The 26,369-nt window shown below is 40.3% G+C and overlaps 1 protein-coding gene across 5 annotated transcripts in view; it reads left to right on the top strand.

Annotated features, from left to right (window-relative positions):
• ARID1B (AT-rich interaction domain 1B) overlaps positions 1–26,369 on the top strand; it is a 541,437-nt gene that overhangs the window by 154,957 nt on the left and 360,111 nt on the right. For all 5 annotated transcript variants that reach the window (XM_038762779.1, XM_038762785.1, XM_038762806.1 and 2 more), the window contains exon 4: positions 25,425–25,535. In XM_038762779.1, the coding sequence (XP_038618707.1) occupies positions 25,425–25,535 (111 nt within the window). The remainder of the gene's footprint in view (positions 1–25,424; positions 25,536–26,369) is intronic.

Raw genomic sequence — 26,369 nt, 5'->3', positions numbered from 1 at the left:
AAGTCATTACTACTACACTGGATTGCCTAAATGGTAATTATTTTCCATTGGATTATTTTCTCATGAGTACTTTCTGCAAATGGGTTTGACTGACTTTTTGCTTTGACAGCTAACGTGATTTCTGGGCCCTCAAGCAGCATAGGAAATAGGAACATTAAAAAAAAATCCATCCTGGGTTAGACCAATGATCCCTTCAGCTCTGTGCTTTGTCTCCCAACAGTGGCATCCGGGGGCACATTTAGGAATGCTGTGACAGTTGCCATCCGTGATATCCATCCTCGTACTTTCTATTATGGATGGATTTTCCCTACAGTAAGCCATCATGGACCTATTATCCAAGAATCTTTCAAAGTCCTCTTTTGAGACCTTTAATAATCTGAAATTTTCACTCATTGTGAACTTCTTATCCATGCATTAGTAGAATTTTATAGGATTAGGGGCACCGTATAGGGGTCTGTCGAACAACAGTTGTGTAATTTTTGTCCATGGGATTATATAATCTCTCAGTCCTTTCCACCTATGTTTGTCTTTTGAAGAAGGAGTCTGAAATACTTCTATTGTCCATCCATCCGCACACTGATTTTGTTTTTCTCTCTGTACCTTTTTTTCCCCTTTTTTTTTTGGGGGGGGGCGGTGTTTAAGAGATTACTGTGTGTCAGGCACTGTACTAAGCACTGGGGTAGGTACAAAACAATCAGTTGGACACAATCCACATGGGGCTCACCATCTTAATTCCCATTTTATAGATGAGGGAATTGAGGCACAGAGAAGTGAAGCAACTTGCTCAGGGTCACACAGCAGATGAGTGGTAGAGTCGGGATTAGAACCCCGATCCTTCTGATTTCCAGGTCTGTGCTCTATCCACTAGGCCACACTGTAACCTTCCTAAAGTGCAGTGACCCAGATTTCAGGTAGTATTCCAGACACGGAGCTGTATTAAAGTTTTTTATATTCAAGTGTAGGTTCAGTTTAGATGGAAAACCTCACTGGGTGAAACTTTTAGAACAAGGCAAGTTTATTGTCTGGGATCAGTATTAAATGTCTAGCTTTGCCTGGCAAGGTGGTATGCTTTCTCAAACCTTCTTGAGGGTGCCAGGGATTTGATTGGCTTTTTGACTTGGCATTTTCTTGACTTCTCTCTCTTGTTTTACCCGCTTATGCAGTCAGCAATGAAATCCTTTCCATTCTCTGTGTCAGTCAGTCAGTCGTCTTTATGGAGCACGAACTGTGTGCAGAGCACTATACTAAGCACTTGGGGAAATAGAGTATAGCAGCCTAACAGACACATTCCTTACCCACACCAAGCTTACAGTCTAGAAGAGGAGACAGACATTAATATAAATAAATTACAGATATGTATATACATGCTGTGGGGCTGGGAAGCGGGATGAATATAGGAAGCAAGTCAGGGGGACACAGAAATGACTAGGAGAAGAGGAAAGGAGGACTTAGTGAGGGAAGGCCTCTTGGAGGAGATGTGCCTTCAGTAAGGCTTTGAAGGTGGAGAGAGTAATTGTCTGTCGGATATGAAGAGGGGAGGCATTCCTTGCCAGAGGCAGGACGTGGGCAAGAGTTCTTGGGAATGATTCCAGAAACCGTTCCTCCTTTCCATCTAAGCTGCCACCACATTGTTCCAGGCACTTGCCACATCCCGACTCGACTACTTCTTCAGCCTCCTCACTACCTCCAAACCCTCTCCTCTCCAGTTTATACTTCACTCCACTGCTTGGATCATTTTTCTAAAACAAAAATATTCTGCATACATCTCCCCATTCCTCAACAACCTCCAGTGGTTGCCCATCTTTCTTCACAACAAGCACCCGTGGACTCAAGGGACCCAGTCAACTCTCTGCTCCTCTCCCACCCCGACTTACTCTAACTCCTCACCCATTGCCACCCAGCTCATGCACATTGTCCCTTGAATACCAGCTCACTCACTGTGCCTTGTTCTCATGTCTCTTGATTTCAACCTCTTGCTCACTCCCTTCCTCCCACCCCCTTTATATCTGGCAGACAGCTATACTCCTCCTCTTCAAATCCTTACTAAAATCATATCTCTTCCAGGAAGCCCTCTCTGACTAATCTCGCATCTCCCTTTCCAATTTCTCCACCTGCTTCCTCACCTATACACTGAAGTCCATACCTCCTAAGGGTGCAGGTACTCACCACATCCCTCTCCTCATGGCACTTATGCATATTATCTATAAATTATCTTACTTCCCCCGCAATTAAGACACTCATTTATTTTAGTATCTGTAACCCTCTCTAGATTATAAAATTGGTGTGGGGGGGCAGGGATCAGGTCAACTAACTCTATTTTACTCTCCCAACTATTTTACTCTCCCAAGTGCTTAATAGATATGATTGACTGACTACCAATGGTTTGAGAGAACAGTCAACAGTGAGTTTCCAGAGATGAGACCAACAACCTATGTTCCTTAGGGGACGTTGATTGCACTTTACTAATCTTTGATGATGGTAGCAGCCAAGTTTGTTTTGGGCCCGAAATTGCTTCATGGTTCAGGAGTTGAATGCATGGGTTTAAATTTGATCTCCCTCCCCTAAAGACAGTGAGATAAGGACTGTGTCTGGTTTGCTTATGAATACGATTGATTGATTGATTATCTTGTATTTACCTCAGTATTTAGTACAGTTCTTGGCACAAAGTAATCACTTCACACATACCACAATCATGATGATTATCGATGAGAATAATGACCTTGTTTTATGCTGATTCCATAGTTTCTGGGCTAGTCTATTTTTTTTTCTTGAAAAGTTCAAAAAAGCTCATGAAAAAAGGAAAATATTGTGGAGATAATAAAATCATATTTGTGGCATTTATTATTAAATATTGTGGAGATAAAAATCATAAGTTCTTACTGAGTGCGAAGCACTGTTCTAATAACTGGGGTGGATCTGACATAGTACACAGCCCCTACCCACATACAGTTTACAGTCTTAATCCTCATTTTACAGATGAGAGAAAGGAGGCACAGAGAAGTGAAGTTACTTGCCTAAGGTCAGACAGCAGAAAGTGGCAAAACCAGGATTAGATTCCAGATCCTTCTGACTCCTGGGCCTATACTCTATCCACTAGGCCATGCTGGTTCAGCTGTGGAAAAAAGAGAAGAAAAAAAAAATATATATATATATAAAACAACAGTCATATTCCAGCAATGTTCTGGGGGCTGTAAAGTAGGAAAGAAGTAGGTATAGTTTTTGCTTAGTTTCGTTTACCTCTTTGATTGTGATGGTGTAAGAATTTAGGAGATGTACAAAAGATATTTTATACATAAAAAATTATGACAGAATTACTCATAAAGCGTATTTAAGAACATTAAGGGATGCATCTATCTATAGACTATAGAAAAAAAAATGAAAAGCTATATTAAGTACATTGGTAAAACAAGTCCAGCTCATCAACCCTTTGATTTTGTTCTGTTTTCTTTCATGAACATTTAGAAAAACTTTTTTATTCCTGCTGAAATTTAGAATTGTTAGGGTATTGGGGAGTGACGAGAAGGAGAGGCGATAATTTAGACCTCATTCACATTGGCTACAGTCTATTTTTATGCTATTCAGCTTGGCTGGAGTCTTCACTAATTGCATTTCTCCATGCATAATGACTGTATTGCAAAAAGAAACAACTCCAAGTTGAGAATATTCATATTTAATTTCATTAGATGGGCTGTTTCAGGTGAATTCTTTCCCAGTGTGTGGCAAAGGAACATTTACTGTCCAGTCTCTTGGCATTCTATGTCAGGCACCATAGAATGCTTCCTGCCTTGCTTGTATTTTTTCATACTTTATTCTTAAACTCTTTAAAATCTTTTTGCTTGGAGTCATGACTGTTTTGTAGCAATTTACTTTGTACTTACATTTTTGCACCCCCAACCTCTAACCTCAGATACTACAGCACCAGAGACGTATTATCTCTAACTGTGGGAAGAAAAACTGTCTTAATATAGGAAGTCCTCTTAAAGCTTCAGCCCCACCCTGCTTTTCTGAAGCCCAGTTGCTAGTCTGTCAGCATCTGCCAGTTCTAGGTCACACTGTGGCATGTGCAGGCACACACAGTTCATGAAGCACTGTTCCTTTCCCACTAAACTCCCATTACTTTCTCCCATCCTCCTCCTCCTTTAATGAAACATTACCTTCCACCTTGCCACTCCTCCTTCTCATCTTTTCTGCCAAGATCCTAGAAACGGTAAACCAATGATCCAGTAATCGATGATTATTACTCCACATTACACTTACGCACTTTACACCCCTGCCCCACAGCACTTTAGGTAAATATTCTTATACTCTGCCACTTCCCATATCTATAATTTATTTTAATGTCTGTTTCCCCCACTACACTGTAAGCTCATGAGGGCAGAATTTATGTTTATTAACTCTATTATTTTATCATGCTCTCCCAAGGGTTTAGTACACTGCATGGTACATGGTAAGCACTCAGTAAATATCACTATGGTATTCATTAAATTATTGTGGGGCTCACTTCTCCAGGACCTTTACATACATGCACACTTACAGTCAAACAGATGTCACATTCTGAAGTTCTGTGGGCTGGCTTCCAGGTTCAGAAAATCTGTAGGGGATTGAGTCAGGCAGATCTAGGAGAATAGTTCAATCTGAACCCCAATGGGGTTTTTTTGGTTTGTGTTGGTTTGGGTTTTTTATGGTATTTGTTAAGCTCTCATTATGCATGAGACACTCTTCTATGTCTGGGTAGCGCTGGGTAGATACAAGTTAATTAGTTGGGCACAGTCTCTTCCACAAGGGCTCACAATCTAAGTGTTGGGACACAATGCAACCGCACCATTCCACCTTCCTTCCTAATGACAAGGAATTGGGATGAAGCTTTTCTTATGACGTTATATGATCTTCATTGCTGCTTTTATAACCAGAGCAACTCATCTTTGCTTTTTTTAAAGTATGTATTGACAAGAAATTCCAATCTCCAGCTCTAGTTGAATAAGTTGGAAGTAATTTGAGGGAGAACGTTTCTGAAACTCGAAGTGATACCAATGATAATAACTTTCCACTCCTTCTTACAACATTTCTTTTTTTAGTTTCCTCTCTTTTCATGACTGTAAGAGTAAAGTTCAAGATGTTTCTGTGGTTTTAGAAAAGGATAAGAAAAACAGCATGGCCTATCTGATAAAACAGAGGCCTGAGAGTCAGAGGATATGGGTTTTAATCCCAGTTCCATCACTTGTCTGTTATGTGGCCTTGGGCAAGTCTCTTAACAGCTCTGTACCTCAGTTATCTCATTTGTACAATGGGGATAAAATACCTGTTCTTATTCCCTGAAACTCTGAGTGAGTCCCATGTGGGACTGGGACTGTGTCTGTTCTGCTTATAGTATATTAATCCTAGAGTTTAGTACAGTGTTATGCACTGTGTTTTGCAAGTGTGATCCCAAATTTAAATTTGTGCAAGTAACTGGTAGGTTTAGTGATCTCCTAGGTTTTGTTCCCTTAAACAGCTTTCCAGTGACATCTGAAGATGTTGTTGATTAACATTTGTAGGAAGTAATTTCCATGAAACCAATGGTCAGTGATTTAGCATTCCATCGAGAATCATTATTGTGGGGGATAGAAAGGAGGGTTGGGAGTGTGCAAGATAAGATGCGGAGTCTAGGAAATTTTTTTTCCCCGGAGAGGATCCTACCCCTTTAGTAACCAAAATAAAATGAATGCAATCTATCAAGGAGTTAACCAGTTTAATTTAGAAGAAAGCTTGCAAGTTTAAAATGCAGTGAAAATATATTCACTGAATTAGTACTTCTGCTGTTTTGCCACCCAAGATAAATAAATAAAAGTGCTTGGAAGTTATGTTGAAAATTTTGGATTGGGTCCATTTAGGCTTAATATTTTCTTATTGTTATTGTCAAGCTTTAAACCATGTCTTTCAGTATTTAAATCACACAAGGTTGATTAAAATTACATCTAACTCTGAGGCCGCTTGGAAAATTAACCTTACAAAGTCTGTGTTAAATCACCAAATTGATAGAATTGCATTTGCTTTATAAGCTTGTGCTGCATATGCAGACAAGGCCATTTATACTTCAGGGCCATTAATTGCTTACCATTCAGATATTAACATAGGAGTCTATTAATTAACATAATAATAAAACTATTGGAATGAAGACAGATATAAATGATTTTGTTTTAAAGATTACCAATCAAATCTTCAGATCACAGTTGAATACTTGGTTAATCTTTTCAGCTTTGCCTCTACATTTCAATTCTAGATTTTCAGTGATTGTTAGAACCTTTGCTGTAGTTTAAAGATCCCTTTGACATCCACAAGGGAAATTTCTTATTAATTATGCTGTAATTTGAAGAGAGGGAGAGGAGCCCAGAAGAGATTTCTGAGGAGTGTCTGTGGGTTTAGTATTTAAAATTTATAGTCATCGAACACCCACCCTAGCCCCACAACGCCTATGTACCTAGCCCTATAGTTTCTCATTTCCTCTATCTGTAATTTTTTTAAAATGTCATTCTCCCCCTGTAGGCTGCAAGCCCCTGCTGGACAGTGATGAGAGAGCATGGGTTTGAGAGTTAGAGGACCTGGGGTTCTAATCCCAGCTCCACCACTTGTCTGCTGTGTGACCTTGGGAAAGTCACTTAACTTCTCTGTGCTTCAGTTACCTCATCTGTAAAATGACCTGTTCTCCCCACTACTTAGATTTGTGAGCCCTACATAGGACAGGGAGTGTTTTCTGACTTGATAATTTCATATCTTCCCCAGTGCACAGAACAGTGCATGACATATAATAAGCATACCAAATACCGCAATTACTATTAACTCTGATGTATTGTACTCTCCCAAGTGCTTAGTACAGTGCCCTGCACAAAGTAGGTACTCAATAAATACCATTGATTGGGCAAGCCCAAGAGACATTAGTGGAACAGTAGTTTTGAGGTTGCCAGTGTTGTGGGTTAGGGAGTCGAAAGAATGTGCCCTGACCTCCAAACTACCAATAAATACCGATTGATTTGGTCAGCAGCCAGTTTAAAACATTTTCCAACCTAGACTTGACTAATTGTCTTGATTGCTAAACACAGCCATAATTCACAGAATTAGCATCCCAAAATCAGACTGCACATACGGATCAGAGACATTCTTTTTTGTAAATGCTGAGAGCTGATCAAATTAGGTTATGGAAAAAAGAATAAAGAAAAAAGTATTGAGCAGATTAGTGTGTTGTCATCTACCTTTTGCTCATTTTTCTTTATTACTGTGTGTATCCTTCTCAAGACTGTAAGCTTGTTATGGGCAGGGAATGTATCTGCTAATTTTATTGTACTCTCCCAAGTGTTTAGTACAGTGCTTTGCACACAGTAAGCACTCAATAAATACCATCAATTTTTCAGGTTCCTTGTTTATGTGATTTGGTGGTCTCATCAATTACCAAAGTCTTATAGCTAGTTTCAGCTCTTTTGTATTTCACCAGGGCTTTTATATTAACTTTATAATAGTAACAATAGAGAAATAAGACAGATTCTTCAGGTTATCATTGTGTTTGGAAAAGTTTAGCCTCAGAAGCCTTTGTAAATATTTTCTGGTCCACCTCTTCTTGGATTTCTTGCAGGGATTTATTTTTAATTAACATCAGTAACATTTGTTTTTATTAAACTCCTGAATTTAACTTATGTCATTAATAAGCATGCATTTAACATGCAGCATGATGCAGAACTTGTTAGCATATATCCATCAGCTGGTCTCACTCCTTTTACTTTCGTGGTTAATAGGTTGGTTTTAAAAATAAAGAAACTTGTTTTGAAGTGCCCGTTATCAGTTGAAGAAGGAAATACAAAACACAAAAGTAGAAATACTGCCAAATAATTTGTGCAGGGTTGTTTTTTTTAGTTTATCTGAATCCCATCAGCAGTGGATTTATACAATTTTATTTAGCGCTCAGATCTGTGCTGGAATCAGTTGTCTTTATATATATATATATATATATATATATATATATATATATATATAATAATTGCGGTATTTGTTAAATGCTTATTATATGCACACACACACACATATGTATATATATGTGTGTGTGTGTGTGCATATAATAAGCATTTAACAAATACCGCAATTATTATTAACTCTGAGTTAATTATTATATTAACTCATATATATATACACACACACACATATGCATGCATGTATAAAAAAGAGTTGACCTTGTGATGGAAGAAACTTACTAATGATGAACACTTTATCCATGTTTGTGAATGTTATACAAGAGAGCAGTAGGTACAGTGGGTAATGAACAGTTCATTGAATGCTGCAGGTGTGTGTAAAGATAGTCTTTGCTATATGGATGCTTTTGCAATTTGCAATACCTGACACTGTTTTTAGATTGCCTCTTGTCATCCCAATCTTCCTAAAACCTCTGTCCTAGGAGAGAAATCTGTAGTATGCAGTGCCTCCTACCAGCCTAGTCTCTCTCTGCTATTGTGCCTGAGTGGATTGCCGCTCTACCATGCTTGAGACTGCATCACTTAGTGATTAAATGGCACGTCCTGCCCACCCTGGTTGCAAACCCTTCAACTCAGCTTTCCAAACAGCACCTGCTTGAGTAGTCTACTTTCATCCATTCGCTTCACATGACCTTGTACAGTTCAGCTGTGTCACTAAGGACATTGTATTGTAGACTGGGTTTTAGGATATCAGTGGTGGTGATTCTGCTCTGCTGTTTGTCATTGTGCATTACTCCTAGTAATGGCTGTGGTAGGTAGGTACAAGCCCTTTAAAAGGTAAAGCACCAGTACATCTTTGATGTCTAGTTTGGCTTGGATAATTTTTTTTAATGGTATTTGTTAAGCACTTATTATGTGCCAGCTTCTGTACTAAGCACTGGGGTAGATAGAACATAATCAGGTTGGATACAGTCTACGTCCCACATGAGGCTCACAGTCTTAATCCCCATTTTACAAATGAGGTTATTGAAGTACAGAGCAGTTAAGTGGCTTGCCCGAGATCACACAGCAGGCATGTGGTGGAGCTGGGATTAGAACCCAGGTCCTTCTGATTCCCAGGCCTATGTTTTTTCCATTAGGCCACACTGTTTCTTGACTGTTCATTCAGTCATGCTTATTGAGTGCTTACTGTGTGTAAAACATATTTATTACTCTATTTATTTATTTATTTATTTTACTTGTACATTTCTATCCTATTTATTTTATTTTGTTGGTATGTTTGGTTCTGTTCTCTGTCTCCCCCTTTTAGACTGTGAGCCCACTGTTGGGTAGGGACTGTCTCTATGTGTTGCCAATTTGTACTTCCCAAGCGCTTAGTACAGTGCTCTGCACATAGTAAGCGCTCAATAAATACGATTGATTGATTGATTGGGGAGGTTACAAGGTGATCAGGCTGTCCCTCAGGGGGCTCACAGTCTTAATCTCCATTTTACAGATGAGGTAACTGAGGCACAGAGAAGTTAAGTGACTTGCCCAAATATGGAAGAGGTTGAGCAGATACAGGTGGTGCTGATGGCCCACTTCACATTCATTTTTTTAATGGTATCTGTTAAGCTTAGTGGCTAAGTGGAAAGAGCATGGGCTTGGGAGTCAGAGGTCATAGGTTCTAATCCCTGCTCTGCCACTTGTCTGCTGTGCGACCTTGGGCAAGCCATTTTACTTCTCTGTGCTTCAGTTCCCTCATCTTTAAAATGGGCATTAAGACTGTGAGCCCCATATGGGACAACCTGATTTCCTTGTAATAATAATAATTATGGGATTTGTTAAGCGCTTACTATGTGCCGAGCACTGTTCTAAGCACTGGGGTAGATACAAGGTAATCAGGTTGTTCTGCTTGGGGCTCACAGTCTTAATCCACATTTGACAGATGAGGTAACTGAGGCACAGAGAAGTTAAGTGGCTTGCCCAAGGTCACACAGCAGGCAAACAGCAGAACCGGGATTAGAACCCACGTGCTCTGAATCCCAAGCCCTTGATCTTGCCACTAAACTGTACTGCTTCTCTTGTATCTACCCCAATGCTTAGAACAGTGCTTGGCACATAGTAAGTGCTTAACAAATACCATTATAATTATTATGAAGCACTTACTGCGTGGCAGGCACTATACTAAGCCCTGGGGGTAGTTACAAGCTAATCAGATTGGACACAGTCCATGTTCCACATTGGTCTCAAAGTCTTAATCCCCATTTTACAGATGAGGTAACTGAGGTATAGAGAAGTTAAAGTGATTTAAGAGAAGTCGCGTGGCCGAATGGATAGAACACAGGCCTGGAGTCAGAAGGACCTGGGTTCTAATTCTGCTGTGCCACTTGTCTGCCATGTGTCCTTGGACAAGTCACTTCACCTCTCTGTGCCTGTTACTTTATCTGTAAAATGGGGATTAAGACTGTGAGCCCCATGTAGGACAGGGACTCTGTCCAACCTGATAAACTTGCTTCTACCCCAGCGCTTAGTGCAGTGCCCGGCACGTAGTAAGCCTTTAACAAATTCAATTTTAAAAAACTAAATAAATAAAACTTGTCCATAACAGACAAGGAGCAGAGCCAGGATTAAAATATAGGTCATCTGACTTGCAGGCCTGTGCTGTATCCACTAGGCCATGCTGCTTTTCTGCAGGTAACTAATTGACAACCAACTCTCCTTGGGAAAAAATTCAAGCACTTAATGTGTATTTTAGAAATCAGTTTGAAGGAGTAAGCTTCTAAACTTTTTGTATGTATTCTTTTTGTGTATCAGTGGATACAGGGTCTATACCATTTTTCCGTGTTTTGAAATTTTCTCTTGCTGTTTCCTTGCCCTTTTCAGATAGGTTAAAGTTTCTAAAGTTTCTCTCTACCCATAGAGATCTTTCCTGGCTGAATCTGCATACCTTTTAGAATGCAGGAAATGTATCCTAGGAAAGTCCAAGAAGAATTTTTAGTATTTCCTAAAGAAAGGATGTCTGACCTAATTTATTTCCATTGGGGAACATCCCAGGTGCTAGTAGCTTGACTCTTGATTGCTTCAGTTCATCTTTTCTCTCATTATTTAAAATTACTTAAAAATAAAATTGATAGGGAGTGGGGTGTTGGGAATGGAATGTTGTGGGCAGGGAACATGTCTACCAGCTCTATTGTACTGTACTCTCCCAAGGGCTTAGTACAGTGCTCTGCACAAAGTAAGCATTAAATAAGTACCATTGAGTGAAATGGAACATTTCAAACATCACAGAGTCAGTGTACTAAGAAACAGCAGCTGGGAACCTTTTCTTCTGTAACAAGTATTCTCTTTGCCTTTATCCAATCTTGTCTTTTCTTCCTATCAAGATGACTCCCCTCTTCCCTCATGCATCGGTGTTTGAGCCAATTCCAGGGATAGTCCTAGTGTAGATTCCTAGACTGATTAGTTGACAGGATGTCTTTGAAAACTTGCTTCCCTGTTAGGGGCCCCATACTCTGTGGTCATTTATGTGTGTGGGGTTTATCTCAGCCATATGCTGCTCTGTGTCACACATGTGCCTTTATGCCTTTCCTCCATTTAAAGTATATGCTGGCCTATAGAGGCAACTTGGCCTTTCTGAGTTTTATAAGGCAGACACAGTTAATACAGGGGTGCTCTGGCTCTTGCAGTATGCTCATTATTGGGGATCTCTGTGTTCACCTGTTTGAGTTATTGACACAGGCCACCCTGAAACCACACATGGCAAGGAATTGGACCTTTTTTTGCAAATAGGGATAGGTTTGCATTGCTGCCTAGGTTGCTGCCTTCCTGTGACTGCTGGGATCTGGATTTCCCTCCTGTGTCCTCTTAGCTTGTTAGGTCCCCTCCTGGGGACCTGACCTGAGCACCAGGAGTGGAGGAGGGAAGATGTTACCCCTGGAGTGGCAGGAAATTAAGTTAAATTAGTTCATGGAAAGACCTACCCAATCCATGGGAAAACACTGCTCTAGGTTGGGGTAGTTGATAAAGACAGCTGTAATAGTGGATTGCATCAATACTAAGTGACAGAGGAGCAGCATGGCATAGTGGAAAGAGCATGGGCTTCGGAGTCCGAGGCCCTGGCTTCTAATCTCAGATCTGCCAATTGAAGCTGTGTGATCAGTCAATCAGTGGTATTTACTGAGCACTTCTATGTGCAGAGCCCTGTCCTATGAGCTTGGGAGAGTACAATGCAACAGAATTAGTGGATGGGTTCCCTCATTATATTGGAAAGGTCACTTACCTTCTCTTTGCCTCAGTTTCCTCATCTGTAAAATGGGGATTCAGTTCCTGTTCTCCCTCCTACTTAGATTGTGAACCCCATCTGAGACAGGGACTTTGTTCAGCTTAGTAACTTGAATCCACCTCAGGGCTTAGAACAATGCCTGACACCTAGCACTTAACAAATGCAATAATAATAATAATAATAATAATACATTCCATTCTGGACTATGATTCACTCTTGTGGCTGTATTAGAAGTCAAAATTTATTGAGGATAGGAAACATAACTGCTTTAGAGTAAACATTGTTCCCTGTGAATATTTTGTAGTTCTTCTCTAGCTTCTAAGGTATCTGATTTTAGCTATTTCTGTCCCAGGCTCCTCTTCTTCCTGTACTCAGTTAGCTAAAGAAGGAGCTCTTGATAAAATTGTAATAAGCATTTCCCAGTCTTAAGTGAGGAAGTAGCAACCGTTAGGTACCCAACTTGATTAGCCTAGAGGAAGCAGCTGCTTTTAGTGTAGCTTTTCTCTTTATTCTTTAAGCTCCCTTCAGGGTTTTATCCTTACTGTAAGCTTGGGGCACTACTATAGCCTCATTTATATGAGGAAGCACTGTGCTTCAGAGAGACTAGCTGATGGCTTGCGATATGGGGAGGAATTTGCTGTCAGTACCACTGAGATGCATACCCATACTGTCAGATTGCCAGGAAACACCTGAAAGCAGCATGCTAAGACCTGCTTTAGTGGGAATACACTTATTTAAAAATTTATTTTTCTCTCCTCCAAATGGTGGTGATTTGAGCGCAGCATTTTGTCTCAGTGGTAGAACACTTACATATCCTTATCCTCTTTTGCTTCCCCTATCTGCAGTTTATTTTATTATCATCTCCCCGACCAAACTGTTAAGTTCTTTGTCGGCAGGGACCATGGCTACCAACTCTATTGAATAGTACTCTCCCAAGCACTTAGTCCAGTGCTCTGCACATAGTAAGCACTCACTAAGCTCATCCTCTAGACTGTAAGCTTGTTGAGCAGGGAATACGTAAGCCAACTGTGTTTTATTGTACTCTCCTGAGCACTTGATATCGTGCTCTGCACACAAAAAGTGTTCAGTAAATATGATACATTCTTTTGATTGAATTTATGTCATTAATTGAGTGTCTACTTTGTGCAGAGCAGTGTACTTAGCCCTTGGGGGAGAGTACAGTGTAAAAGAGTTGGGAGACATATTCCCTGTCCAAAACGAGCTTTAAGTCTAGGAGGATTAATTGGGTTGTAGACATCAGTTACGCATTGCTCCCATCAGTGAACTGAGATTCATTCACTCATTCATTCAGTCATATTTATTGAGTGCTTAATGTGTGCAAAGCACTGTATTAAGAGCTTGGGAGAGTACAGTATAACAAAAAACAGACACATTCCTGCCCACAACGAACTCACAGTCTAGAGGGGGAAACAGACATTAATAAAAATAGATAAATAAAATACAGATGTATACAGGTATATACATATGTGCTGTGGGGTTGCGAGGAAGGATGAATGAAGGAGCAAGTAAGAGCTGCGCAGAAGGGCATGGGGGAAGAGAGGAGGGCTTAGTTAAGGAAGGCTTCATTGAGGAGATGCCCCTTCAAATAAAGTTTTGACTTGAGGGAGAGCAATTATCTGTCTGATGTAAGGAGGGAGGATGCTCCAGGCCAGAGGTAGGATGTGGACGAGAGATCGGCAGCAGGTAGAAGAGATCGAGGTTCAGTGAGAAGGTTAGCATAAGAGGAACGAAGAGGGCGGGCTGGGTTGTAGTTGGAGAGTAATTATGTGAGGTAGGAGTTGGCATGGTGATTAAGTGCTTTAAAGCCAATGGTGAGGAGTTTTGTTGGATGCTGTGGTGGATGGGCAACCACCAGAGTTTCTTGAAGGAGATGCAGTGTAAGGTACCATTTTAGCTTTATTTATGTTTATAAGACCCTAGGATAAGATACAGATACCGGAGATGTAAGTTTTTAAAGTAAGAACATGCAAAGGTACGAGAATTGAAATGTAGCTCACTCCTCCCCAGCTCACCTTCCCACTGTACCTGATTATCAATTTTCCTGTCTCTGACTCCCTTCTCTCGTCTCCCTGTCCCTTTTCTCCTCCCCTACCCTATGCCTGGAGCTACCTCCCCACTTTAAATCTGCCACATCACAGCTCTCCCCGTTTTCAAAGACCTTCTGAATTCCCACCTCCTCTTCCAGGAGGCTTTCCTCAGTTATTTTTCCCCTTTAGGTTATAACCGCCTAATTGCTACCTAAGCATTTGTGCACTTGTGTACAACTACCTGAGACATTTTTATAGATATTGATCAATCAATCTTTTTGAGCATTTCCTGTGTGCAGAGCACTGTACTGACTGCTTGGGAGAGTTTAATGGAATTGGTAGACATCGTCTCTGCCCTCAGTATCTAGAGGGATAACAAGAAGCAGTGGCCTAGTGGAAAGAATATGGGACTGGGAGTCAGAGGACCAGCTCTGCCACTCAAATGCTTTGTGAACTCAGACAAGTCAGTTCACTTCTCTGTGCCTCAGTTACCTCATTTGTCAAATTGGGATTAAGAATGTGAGCCCTAAGTGGGTTACGGACTAAGTTCAAACCAATTATCTCATATCTATCCCAGCAATTAATAAATATAGTGCCTGGCACATCGTAAGTGCTTAACAAATACCATTATTATTATTATTACTACTAATAATAATACTAATAGTAATCTTATGCAATCTGCCACTTAAATGGTATTTATTCATGTTTCTGTTTCCCCTCCCCAATCGGTAAATTATTTTTATCTCCCCCATTATATTGAGAAATCCTTGAATGCAGGGTTATTTTTTTTTAACCTCCTGTATTCTCCCAAAAACTTAGTATAGTGCTCAGAAGTACTATTGATTGACAGATCATATGGTTTTCATTATCTTCAGGAAAATCCTAGTGTTAAAGATTATAGTGGAATCACCAGATGATATTTGAGTAGTCTGTTATGTAGTAGTTTTGATTTTCCTTAAAGGTGGAGCCTATACCTGAAGTATTTGAATTAATAGTCAATTCTTCTATTGTCAAAAATGCATTGGTAACTTACAGTTTATTAAAACTCTGATTGGACAGAGAGTAGCCTCCTAAATTCTTTCTTGAGTAGACCTGCAGCGTATTTGAAGCATTGTGGCCTGTTGGATAGAGCACAGGCCTGGGAGTCAGAGGATGTGAGTTCTAATCCCACCTCTGCCACTTGTCTGCTGTCACCTTGGGCAAGTTACTTCACTTCTCTGTGCCTCAATTACCTCATCTGTCAAATGGGGATTAATACTGTGAGCCCCATGTGGAACAACCTGATTACCTTGTATCTACCCAAGTGATTAGAACAGTGCTTGGTACATAGAAAGAGCTTAACCATTATTATTATTATTATTATTATTATTATCATCATCATCATCATCATTATTATTATTATTAGAAGGGTGTGGTTTCTAAACCCAGCTCTGCCCCCATCTGCTGAATGACCTTGAGCAAGTCACTTAACCTCTCTGTGCCTCAGTTTTCTCATCTGTAAAATGGAAATTTAGATAGTGAGTCCCATGTAAGACAGGGACTGTGTCCAACCTGATTTGCTTGTATCCACCCCATCACTTAGAACAGTAATTGGCACATAGTAAGTGTTTAACAAATAACTCAATTATTATTATTCATTCAGTCATATTTACTGAGCAATTATTGTGTGCAGAAAACTGTACTAAGCACTCAGAAAGTACTGTGCAGCATTAAAGAGAGACAATTCCTGCCCACAATGTGCTCACAGTCTAATAGAAACTATCTTGAGGAACAAGGAGTAGATGCTGCCTTGGGGCCTTCTTTTTGCTGTTGAATCTGTGACAGAGTTCCTACGCCTAGTCTAATAATTTCCCTCAAATTCCCCTATTGGTATTATGGTACTGATTTAGTGCATATTATGTGCTAAGCGCTGGAGTAGACACATGATAATCAGATCAGACACACTCCCATGTCCATGGATGGGCTACAGTAGTGTTTGCTCTGGCAATGGGTATGCCTTGAACTCTGAGCCATGAGGTACCTAAAATCCTCTATAGCCATGATACTCCTCAGATTTTATGTTTGTTTTGTGTACTTTGTGTCCACATCTTTGTGCTGCTTTATTATTGTATTTGTACACTATTCCTATTGTGTTTACCTCCAGGCCCCCTCCCCTATTTATGTTCTTAGATTGTGAGCCCCTTGTCTAATTCCTACCTATATCTTCTTTCTCAGCACTTAGTACCATGCTCTGCTCATAGTAAGCACTTAATAAATGCTATTAGCACTGCTACTACTGTCCCATATGAAGTTGCTCATAGAACCTAGGAGATATCTCTGTCCTGATTTGCATGGCACATGTTTTTAGAGTGATTAATATTTCTTGTTCATCACAATAGCCACTTTTCTGTGACTTCTTTGGGAGTTCAGTGGAATAAGACTTTAAGAAAAAAGAAAAATCCAAGCACCCAAAAATGGAAGACAAGGGAATTACTAGAAATGAGTGGTTTCATGTTACCATGCCATTAGGGTGTTTATTCTATAGCAATTATCTGAACTGTTAATTATTTCTAAAAAATTGGTTTCAAAATGTCTTGAATTGCAAGATGCTCAAATTCCAGTATGATGGCGATCTTCCTAAATCACTGTGTTATGAAAATTGCTTTCTGAGAGTCTTTATAATTCACTTTCTTCTTGATATTTTTATACCTACTAGAATATTTACAATCTCCTGAATGAACTTTATTATACTTAAAAATATCAATTGATAATCTGTAAAACTTTTATTCTGTTTTAATGAATTCTTTCACTTAAAGAATATATTCTAGTGCAGTGAAGTTTTTGGTTTTTTCTCCCTCCCCACATGCAGCCACAGTGCTTAGGTACAGCCCCAATTCTTTATTCCTATTTCCTGTTCTTATCCTTACAAATCCCATCTTTCAACAGCTCCATTATCTCTCCCAGAATTAGGGGCTTGTGGCATGGAGTCTAGACACAGGATGGGACATGGGAAAGAGAAAAGAAATGGAGTTACTCCTGTTAGGAAAGTGTTCTGTAGGAGGTAAGGTTAGTGAAAGTGAAATCTAGATGAGGTTCATGGAGAGTGGAGATATGTCTGTTGACTAGGGGTGAACAATGACTTGGACAGTGGCTTTTCCAAACTTCAAACATGGGGCACAGAAACTTCTTCTGTCATCACAGTGAAGCAGTGTTTTGCTTGCCATGTGCCAGGCACTGTACAAAGTGCTATGGTGGATTCAAGCAAATCAGGTTGGACACAGTCCCTGTCCCACATGGGGTTCTCAGTCTCAATCTCCATTTTACACTTGAGGTAACCTAGGCACAGAGAAGTGGAGTGATTTATCCAACAAGCGGTGGAACCGGGATTAGAACCCATGATGTACTGACTCCCAGGCCAGCACTTTATCCACTACACCATGCGACTTCTCAAAGCAAGTGAAGTTTGCTTTGCAAGGCCAAAGCACCTGTAATTTTGCCCCAGCAGTGTCACTTTCCAAGCCTTGAACCTGGGGCACAGAAACCTCTTCCATCATCACCATGACCAGCAGAGGGAAGTGAAGTGTGCTTTGAGAGGTAAAGGTACCTGTAATTCTCCCCACAGAAGTTCCCAACTGGCTCTGAGCCTGTTGTAGGTGCATTTAACAACTCCCAAAATGGCATCTCTTCCCTCTTCCCCCCACCCCCAGTCTTCATCTCCCACTCTGGAACCTGGGGTGCATGGATGGTGCTGGTCACCACAGTGGCAGGTTCTAAGCCACCCCAGGTGAGCCTCTGGCTGCATCTCCCGCCCCTGTGGGTTGAACTGTGTGCCTTCTTTTGCCCCACACCTAATCTAGAATCATGGTTTGGCAGCAGCAATTGGGGTGAAATACTTTACCCCTTAGACCATTTAGCCCACTGCCTCCACGCAGAAATAATTTGATGGTTATTTTAGCGCACCCACTTCCCGATTGTTTCTTTCTTGCTGCTGCCCCGGAGGTTGGGAGATAAAAGGAACTCAGCTGACAAGCCCTTTTATCCAGTTTCCTAATCTCACGTCACTCTTGAATCGTCCAGCTGGCTGCCCTCTTCCTCCGTATGTGTGTAGGGGGTCATTTGCTGGTTGGCCAGACAGCCACCCAATTTAAATTACAGACTAGATTATCTTATACCTTTTAGAATTTCTCCGAACCTAATTTATATATTCATCAATCAAATAGGAATAGCACCCTTCTATAAGGTCCTGTGATTGAAAAATTTTACTAAAGTTATGACTTAACTGAATAAAAGTTGTCATTCAGTGGTTTGTGAACACTTACTGTAAAACAGTACTAAACATAACAGTAACGGGTAGACCAGACTCAGTTTTTGGCCCTCAGATGGAGTAAGTCTGAAATGGGGGATTGGGAGGTTGGCAACTGCACAAGAGAAGGGATTTAATACATGAAGATGAAAGGACATGAGAAGCATCATGGCCTATTCATTCATTCAGTCATATTCACTGAGGGTTTAAGGTGTGTGGAATACAGCACTAAGCACTTGGGAGAGTATAGTATAACAATAAACAATAACAAACAATAAACTCTTGCCACTAGGCAAGAGCTTGGGCCTGGGAGTCAGAGGACCTGGATTCTGATTCCTGCTCTGCCAAATGCTTGCTCTGTGACCATGGGCCTTATTTTCCTCAACTGTAAAATGGGGATTAAATACCTGTTCTCCCTCCTCCTGAAACTGTGAGACCCATGCAGGACAGGGCCTGTGTCCAACCTGATAAAAAAAAGAGAGAAGACATACAACTTGCATCATACCACCCAGATTATACTGTGTCCTACTGTCACAGCCATAGCCTTAACAATTGTGTTAAGTTTGGCAGAGTTATGCTGCCAGTGCTTCAGTTCCTCTAGCACCCTTATGGAGACCCAATCAGGAATGTAGGCACCAGCATTGGCTGGGTGGGAGGATTGTGAGGTTATATGATGCAACTAATAGGAGCAAAGTACCAGGGTGGTGCAGTCAGAGCTCAGCCTGGGTCTTTTTTTGGTAGCCTGGTGGTGTCAGGCATCTGAGGGCACACATTGCCGCTGCTTAGCTTTCTCACAACCTGTGTATTTGGGTAATTCATTGAAAGGCTACTGAATCTGTCATGTTAGCTCTATGATCAACTCTGACCCTCGCGAAAACAGTTAGCTGTGGTGTTTCCTAAAAATGAATCCTTTGAACATTTGAAGTTTGTTTTTTTTAAACGGTTCTGTCTCAGTTCACCACTGGGAATCTGAACCTCTGCCCAGAACAGAAAGATTTGCATATGTGGAAATTTTTGGCATGCCCATTTATGTATGCTCCTCCACCTTTGATGAGAAACTTTTTCTTTTGATTCATAAAATGTGTTAGTATGGTTTGTTGTCATCGGTGGTTACAACTTTGTGGGTGAGGTGATGAAAACATTACGAGACTTAAAATGTTGCAATGTAAAAACTGAAAGTGAAAGCATAAACTATAGTATTTGGTGGCATTTTGTTATCACATTATCAGTAATAATATTTTTTAATTCATGTCTTTATTTTGGAATGGTATTTAAGTGCTCATTGTGTGCCAGTCAATCAGTCATATTTATTGAGTACTTACTGTGAGCAGAACACTGCCATACCGCATTATGGTACTGTACTAAGCGCTGGGGTAGACACAGACTAATCAGGTTGGACAGAGTCCTTCTTTCACATGGGGCTCACAGTCTTAATCCCTATTTTACAGATGAGGGAACTGAGGCACAAAGGAGTGAAGTGACTTGCTCAGGGTCACACAGCAGACAAACAGCAGAGCTGTGATTAGAACTCATTTCCTTTTGACTCTCAGGCCTGTGCTCAAACCAGAAGGCCACACTGCTTCCTGCTTTATAGAAAGCTCCTTGTGAGCAGGGACTGTGTATAGGAACTCTGTGTTCTTCCAAGGCTTAGTAATAATAATAATAATAATAATAATAATAATAATAATAATAACAACAACAATAATAATAATGATGATGGCATTTGTTAAGTGCTTACTATGTGCAAAGCACTGTTCTAAGCACTCGGGGGATACAAGGTGATCAGGTTGTCCCACATGGGATATAGTCTTAATCCCCATTTTACAGGTGAGGTAAATGAGGCTCAGAGAAGTTAAATGACTTACCCAAGGTCACACAGCAGGCATGTGGTGGAGCTAGCATTAGAACCCATGACCTCTGACTCCCAAGCACGTGCTCTTTCCACTGAGCTTCACTGCTTCTCTAGTACAGTGCCTGGCACACAGTAAGCACTCACATTCCACTGACTGATCAGTGTCTCTCCATATGTGATACAAGTACAGAGCTGTAATCATTCTTGATATGCTTTGGGCATTCAAAAATGATTTGTCATAACTAAGGTAATGATGCTGCAGTAAAGGGAAGAGTTGATTTTATTCTTTATGTTCATAACACTTAGTTTATGAAACTGGTTTCCCTCTCATAAATGGCAGTAAATTATCTCTCCACTATTCCTTTTCTTTAAACTGAATTAAGGCAAAAATAAGGATAGCAACAGTCTTAGAACTGGAAGCTTCAAGACTTAGTCAGTAATGTTGTGCCTTTTTTATGGTATTTGTTAAGCATTTACTATGTGGTAGGCACTGTTCTAAGTGCTGGGGTAGATACAAAGTAATTGGTTGGACACAGTCCAAGACCCAAATGGTGCTCATAGTCTTAATCCCCATTTTACAGATGAGGGAAGTGAAGTGAAGTGACTTGCCCAAGGTCACAGAGCAGACAAGTGGTGGAGCCTACTTGTTGTGGCGATGATTATGAGGAAGATGGTGGAATCATCTGGCAAAGCAGTGTTGCCTAGGGGATAGAGCATGTACTTGAGAGTCAGAAGGACCCGAGTTCTAATTCCAGCACTGCTGCTTGTCTGCTGTGTGACCTTGAGCAAGTCACTTCTCTTCACCTCTGTGCCTCAGTTACATCATATGTAAAATGGGGATTAAGACTGTGAGTCCCATGTGGGACATGGACTTTGTCCAACCTGATTAGCTTGTATCCCTGCACTTAGTACAGTGCATGGCACAGGGTAAGTGCTTATCAAATGCCATTTTTTTAAAAACAGTATCAGATGAACCTTGCTCCTGAGACTTCAGGACTACGAACCTGTGTAAAGGAAAAGATATGCTGCTCGAAACTTCTCACACTCTCCTTGCTGCCAGGCACGTTCCCACTGGGGCTGATGGAGTACACTGAATGAGAGTTTGTGTGCAGAGATGAGAAACAGTTTGACCTAGTGGATAGAGGTTGAGCCTGGGAGTCAGAAGGGTTGTAATCCCAGCTCTGCTATTTTTCGGCTATTTGACCTTAGGCATGTCACTTCACTTCTCTGTGTTTCAGTTACCTCATCTGTAAAATGGTGATTTATGCTATGAGCCCCAGAGAGAAGCAGAGTGGCTCAGTGGAAAGAGCCAGGCTTTGGAGTCAGAGGTCATGGGTTCAAATCCCAGCTCTGCCAATTGTCAGCTGTGTGACCTTGGGGAAGTCACTTCTCCTTGCCTCAGTTACCTCATCTGTAAAATGCGGATTAAGACTGTGAGCCCCCCGTGAGAAAACCTGATCACCTTGTAACCTCCCCAGCGCTTAGAACAGTGCTTTCCACATAGTAAGCACTTAATAAATGCCATTATTATTCTTATTATTATTATGTGAGACATGGACGGTGTCCAACCTGCTTAGCTTGTGTCTCCCCCAGCTCATAGAATAGTGCTTGACACATAGTAAGTGGTTAACTAATGCCATCATCATCACCACACACAGGTGACATTCAGGTTTTTGCATGCAGAATTCGTTTGCAGCCAGAGTGACCACAGAATAATGGCAAAGCTGGGCCACAGCAATATGACCCAAAAGGCAGTTGCCTTGGGGCTTGCTTCAGTCCGTATTGCCTATGTTGACCGACTGCTTTTCAGAACACTCTAAGTTATACTTTGATCAGAAATCTTCACCACTGATGGCTTAGCCCCAAGAGGCGGAATATGGGCTAACTTTGCCTAGTCAAAAGAGCACAGCATTAGGAAATAAGAGATCTGGGTCTTAATCTCCTTCACTTGCCTGCTGTATGATCTTGGGAAAGTCGTTTAGTTTTGGGGGCTTCAGTTTCCTCATCTATAAAATTGGAATTAAATTTCTGTTCTACCACCCTCTCCACATGTATTCTTCATGTGGGACAGTGACTGTGTCTGATCCTGAGTTCTGGGAAAGAGTATACAGTTGGGCAATGCTCCTTGAGGTGCTCACAATCTATATAGACCAGGCACTAATAGCTAATTCCCAAACTTTGAACCACATGCATTACACTTTCAGTGATAATTATGAGATAAATTTTGTCAGTTTTTCCCTGTGAAAATATTTGCAGTGTGGCTTAAGATTCAGGGGACCTGGATTGTAATACATGCTCTGCCACTTGGTTGCTGGGTGGCCTTGGGCAAGTCATTGTCTCTGTGCCTCAGTTTCTCCATCTTTCACTCTCCTACTAAGCCTGTGAGCCCTGAGTCCAGAGATAGGAAGCCTGCCCACCTGAATGCCTTGTTTTTACCCCATTGCCTAGTACAGTGCTTGGCATAATGTACTTAACACATCATCATTGTCATCATTATTATTATTATTACTATCATTATTTTTAGCTTTCTAAATGCCTATTGGCAAGATCACTGATTTTCTTTTAGAGAAAGTTTATTATTTTGAAATTTACCCACCTAAAATAACATCCTTCATGCTCCAGGAATGGTTTTTTTTCATGCATTTTCTAATCCAACTATCAGAATTCTGAGGAATCTTATTTTTCTGAGAGGGCAGAATATCATTTGGAAATCTATATAGTTCCCACTCATAAGGTTCCCACTTGACTTAATTAAAAAGGAATGAAAAGACTGGAACACCCAGGCAAACCTGCTGTTGCCACTCTTTTCTAACAAGTTTATTATAGAAGCCTGTGCAGTGACTACAACAGTGTGTGTGTGTGTGTGTGTGTGTGTGGTGTGTGTGTGTGTGTTTTCCAGTAAAGAGAAAAATAGAGGTTTGCTCATTTGTTTGCCTATTGTGAAGCTGTCCCGCACCTTCATGTTCTTTTGTAGCAGGGTGAAGGCTGCTGAATGGAGGCCTTGTGCCCTGTGTTGATTTTAAACCCAGGCTGTTAATCCACAGGAACCTGCTGGTATACACAGCAGGAGAGCTGTGTGACAAGTGGAAGTCTAGAGGAGGGAGGGGGAAAGAGGTTCAGAGTGGATAATAATCATTCAGCCATCAGCTTTTGTCACCCTTAAGCCTAATTGTTACCCTCTGCTGGCAACCAGATTGAAGTGCTGGCCTTTTAAGTGTCCCTTGATTTCATTTGGTATGTGCTTACTGATAGGTGACATTATTATTATTAGGGAACTAAAACCACTATTGGAATTTCCTTTGGAGGCAAAGGGGAAAGGGTTAGTTTTCAAAATGCAGTTTAGTTTTTTGTTCTCTTTTTTACCTCATGTTCACCCATTCTTCAAAAGAGATGAAAGAGGTTGAATATAAAACTCTTGGATTGCAGTTAGTCCTCATTCCCTGATTTCAGAACACAGTAAAAAGCTGTGCCCATAATCTTGGCCAGTTACTGGTTTGTGAGATGAGAATACTGGCGGCGACAGCTATTGGACCAAAGATTCTTGGCTCCTGCTCACATCTTTTTTAAGAAGTGGTGTAACCTTAAGTGTGTGTACAGAAGGAGAAAGGGGTGGAGTAGGGCAGAAGTAGTTTTCCATAAATTTGCATTTGATAAATAGTTGATTTAAAGTACGATAATTAGAAAAGAGAATTGAAAATGCTTATAAGAGGAATTCGGTTGAGCACATTGGGAGGAAATGGGGCAAACAAACCATTTAAGGTGTGATATTTTCTTTTCCCTTTTCTCCACATTCAAAAACTGGTTCTTCAGCTTTCTGTGCCAATTGGACATGCTGTATTAAGTGTTTCACATTCTGTCTTCTTCTTTGACTCCATGTTGGATGGTGATTAAACAAAGTGAATGTGTAGTTCTTGGGCCTGGTTCTCAAATCTGCCCCTACAGATTTGTAATGAACAGGTACTTGTTAGTATTAAGCAAATTTTGTACGGTATAACTCTTTATAATTGTTTTAGCAGCATGTTGAAACTAGAAAGTTGTCTTTGGGATAATGTTTGGCAACCTGCAAGGTTTTTTTTTGATAAGATTCTGGTTCTTTGCTAATATACATAATGTACATGCATATGATGGGGTTGTATGTGCTTTCTTAATATGCCCTTTCCATTGCTCTGGTCATCAAGTGCCTAATAACAATAATAATGGTATTTGTTAAGTGCTTACTATGTGCCAAGCACTGTTCTAAGCACTGGGGTAGAGACAAGGTTATCAGGTTGTCCCACGTGGGGCTCACAGTCTTAATCCCCATTTTACAGATGAGGTAACTGAGGCACAGAGAAGTTAAGTGGCTTGCCCAAGGTCACACAGCAGACAAACAGCAGAGCCAGAATTAGAACCCATGTGCTGTGACTCCCAAGCCCTTGCTGTTGCCACTAAGCCATACTGCTTGATGATTAGTAAACATTTATATTAGTGGTGGATGGGGAAAAGAAGACCAAGTAGTTGGCAAAGCCTGCTGACAGTTGTGTCAATTACTTTAACATTTTCAAAAGATATAAATTGGATATAAATTGGATAACTACAGATATAAATTGGTTTAACATTTAATAAGATATATGCTTATAAACCTCCGCAACAAAATTGCTCTAGATCTTCTTCCTCAACTCTTCTACTCCTTCCCCCTCACCTCACAAAACACTTTAAGGATACAAAGAATGCCTTCAACTTTATTTGTGCGTGTATCATCTTTTTTTTTTTTGGTAAGCCAGCTGCTTATTTCTTTAAAAGGTGAGACACCTCTTAGTTGCTGGGTTTTTTTAATGGTATTTGCTAGGCACTTTCTATGTGCCAGGCACTGTACTAAGCACTGGGGTAGGTACAAGCTAATCAGATTGGACAAAGTCTATGTCTCACTTGGGGCTAACAGTCTTAATTCCCATTCATTCAAGTATAAAATTTATTCATTTTGATACAGCTTTCCTCCTAATTTATTGACTAATCTAGTCTGTGTGAGGAACTGATGGACGTTTCTGATTCTGCATTTGTTCAGGACATGTCTCAGGAAGGCTATGGAACCAGATCTCAACCCCCTATGACTCCAGGAAAGCCTAATCACGACGACTTGAGCCTAATCCAACAAGAAAGACCATCAAGTTTACCAGTAAGACTTTATGAGCCTGTTTTAGAAATATAATACACTAGTATACAAATGACTCTTCCTCTGTTTTGTCTTTATCATTATTCATTTTTTTGCCACATTTTATGGAATATTCATTTCTATAATGCACTATTAGAACTTGACGTAAGCAGTGAACCAGGAGTTCTAGGATAATTTTGCTTTGTAAAGGAAATCTCACAGGCAATTATTTCAGATATAAGCAAATCCATTATTGATAGCAATTATTAAATAGGTCATTTTATGTATGCTTTTGCCAAATTAGGATTTTCTGTGGTTTTGTGCTTCCTGGTACTTTTCATATATATATCAACATATATGTATGTGTGAACACCTTATATATATATATATATATACCTTATATATATGTATATATATATATATGCACACACACATTTATAGTCATTAAAAAAATTCTAAGTTGGTAAGGCTATGCCAGAAAAAAAATAACACAGAAGAAATTATCTTTAGCATTCTGAATTTAAAGAATAGAAGGGCTTTTTTACTGTGTTTTCTTCTGCATTTGCCCTTATTTCCCCCTAGGATATACTTCCCCACCCCTCAAGCATTTTGACTTAAAGTACAGCCAGAGTAAGGACATACTAAAACCCCCACTGTGTTTTAGTCGAGATCTCTTTGGTTCTGTTTAACATATAGAATATATTTTATCTCTAGACAACCTGCCTAACCTTGGGCACTTTAATTCATACTTGATTTATCCTACTTGAAACCTATCTAATTAATAAGTTAAAAATTAAAAATCGGTTTTCTATAGCTGGACTTGGTCTTGTGAAAAAAAGTGATTCGTAGACTTCTAAA

Source organism: Tachyglossus aculeatus, chromosome 2 (assembly GCF_015852505.1).
Source record: "Tachyglossus aculeatus isolate mTacAcu1 chromosome 2, mTacAcu1.pri, whole genome shotgun sequence".
Taxonomy (NCBI): domain Eukaryota; kingdom Metazoa; phylum Chordata; class Mammalia; order Monotremata; family Tachyglossidae; genus Tachyglossus; species Tachyglossus aculeatus.
The sequence above is the reverse complement of the archived record's forward strand: the minus strand, read 5'-3'. Positions and strand labels throughout refer to the sequence as shown.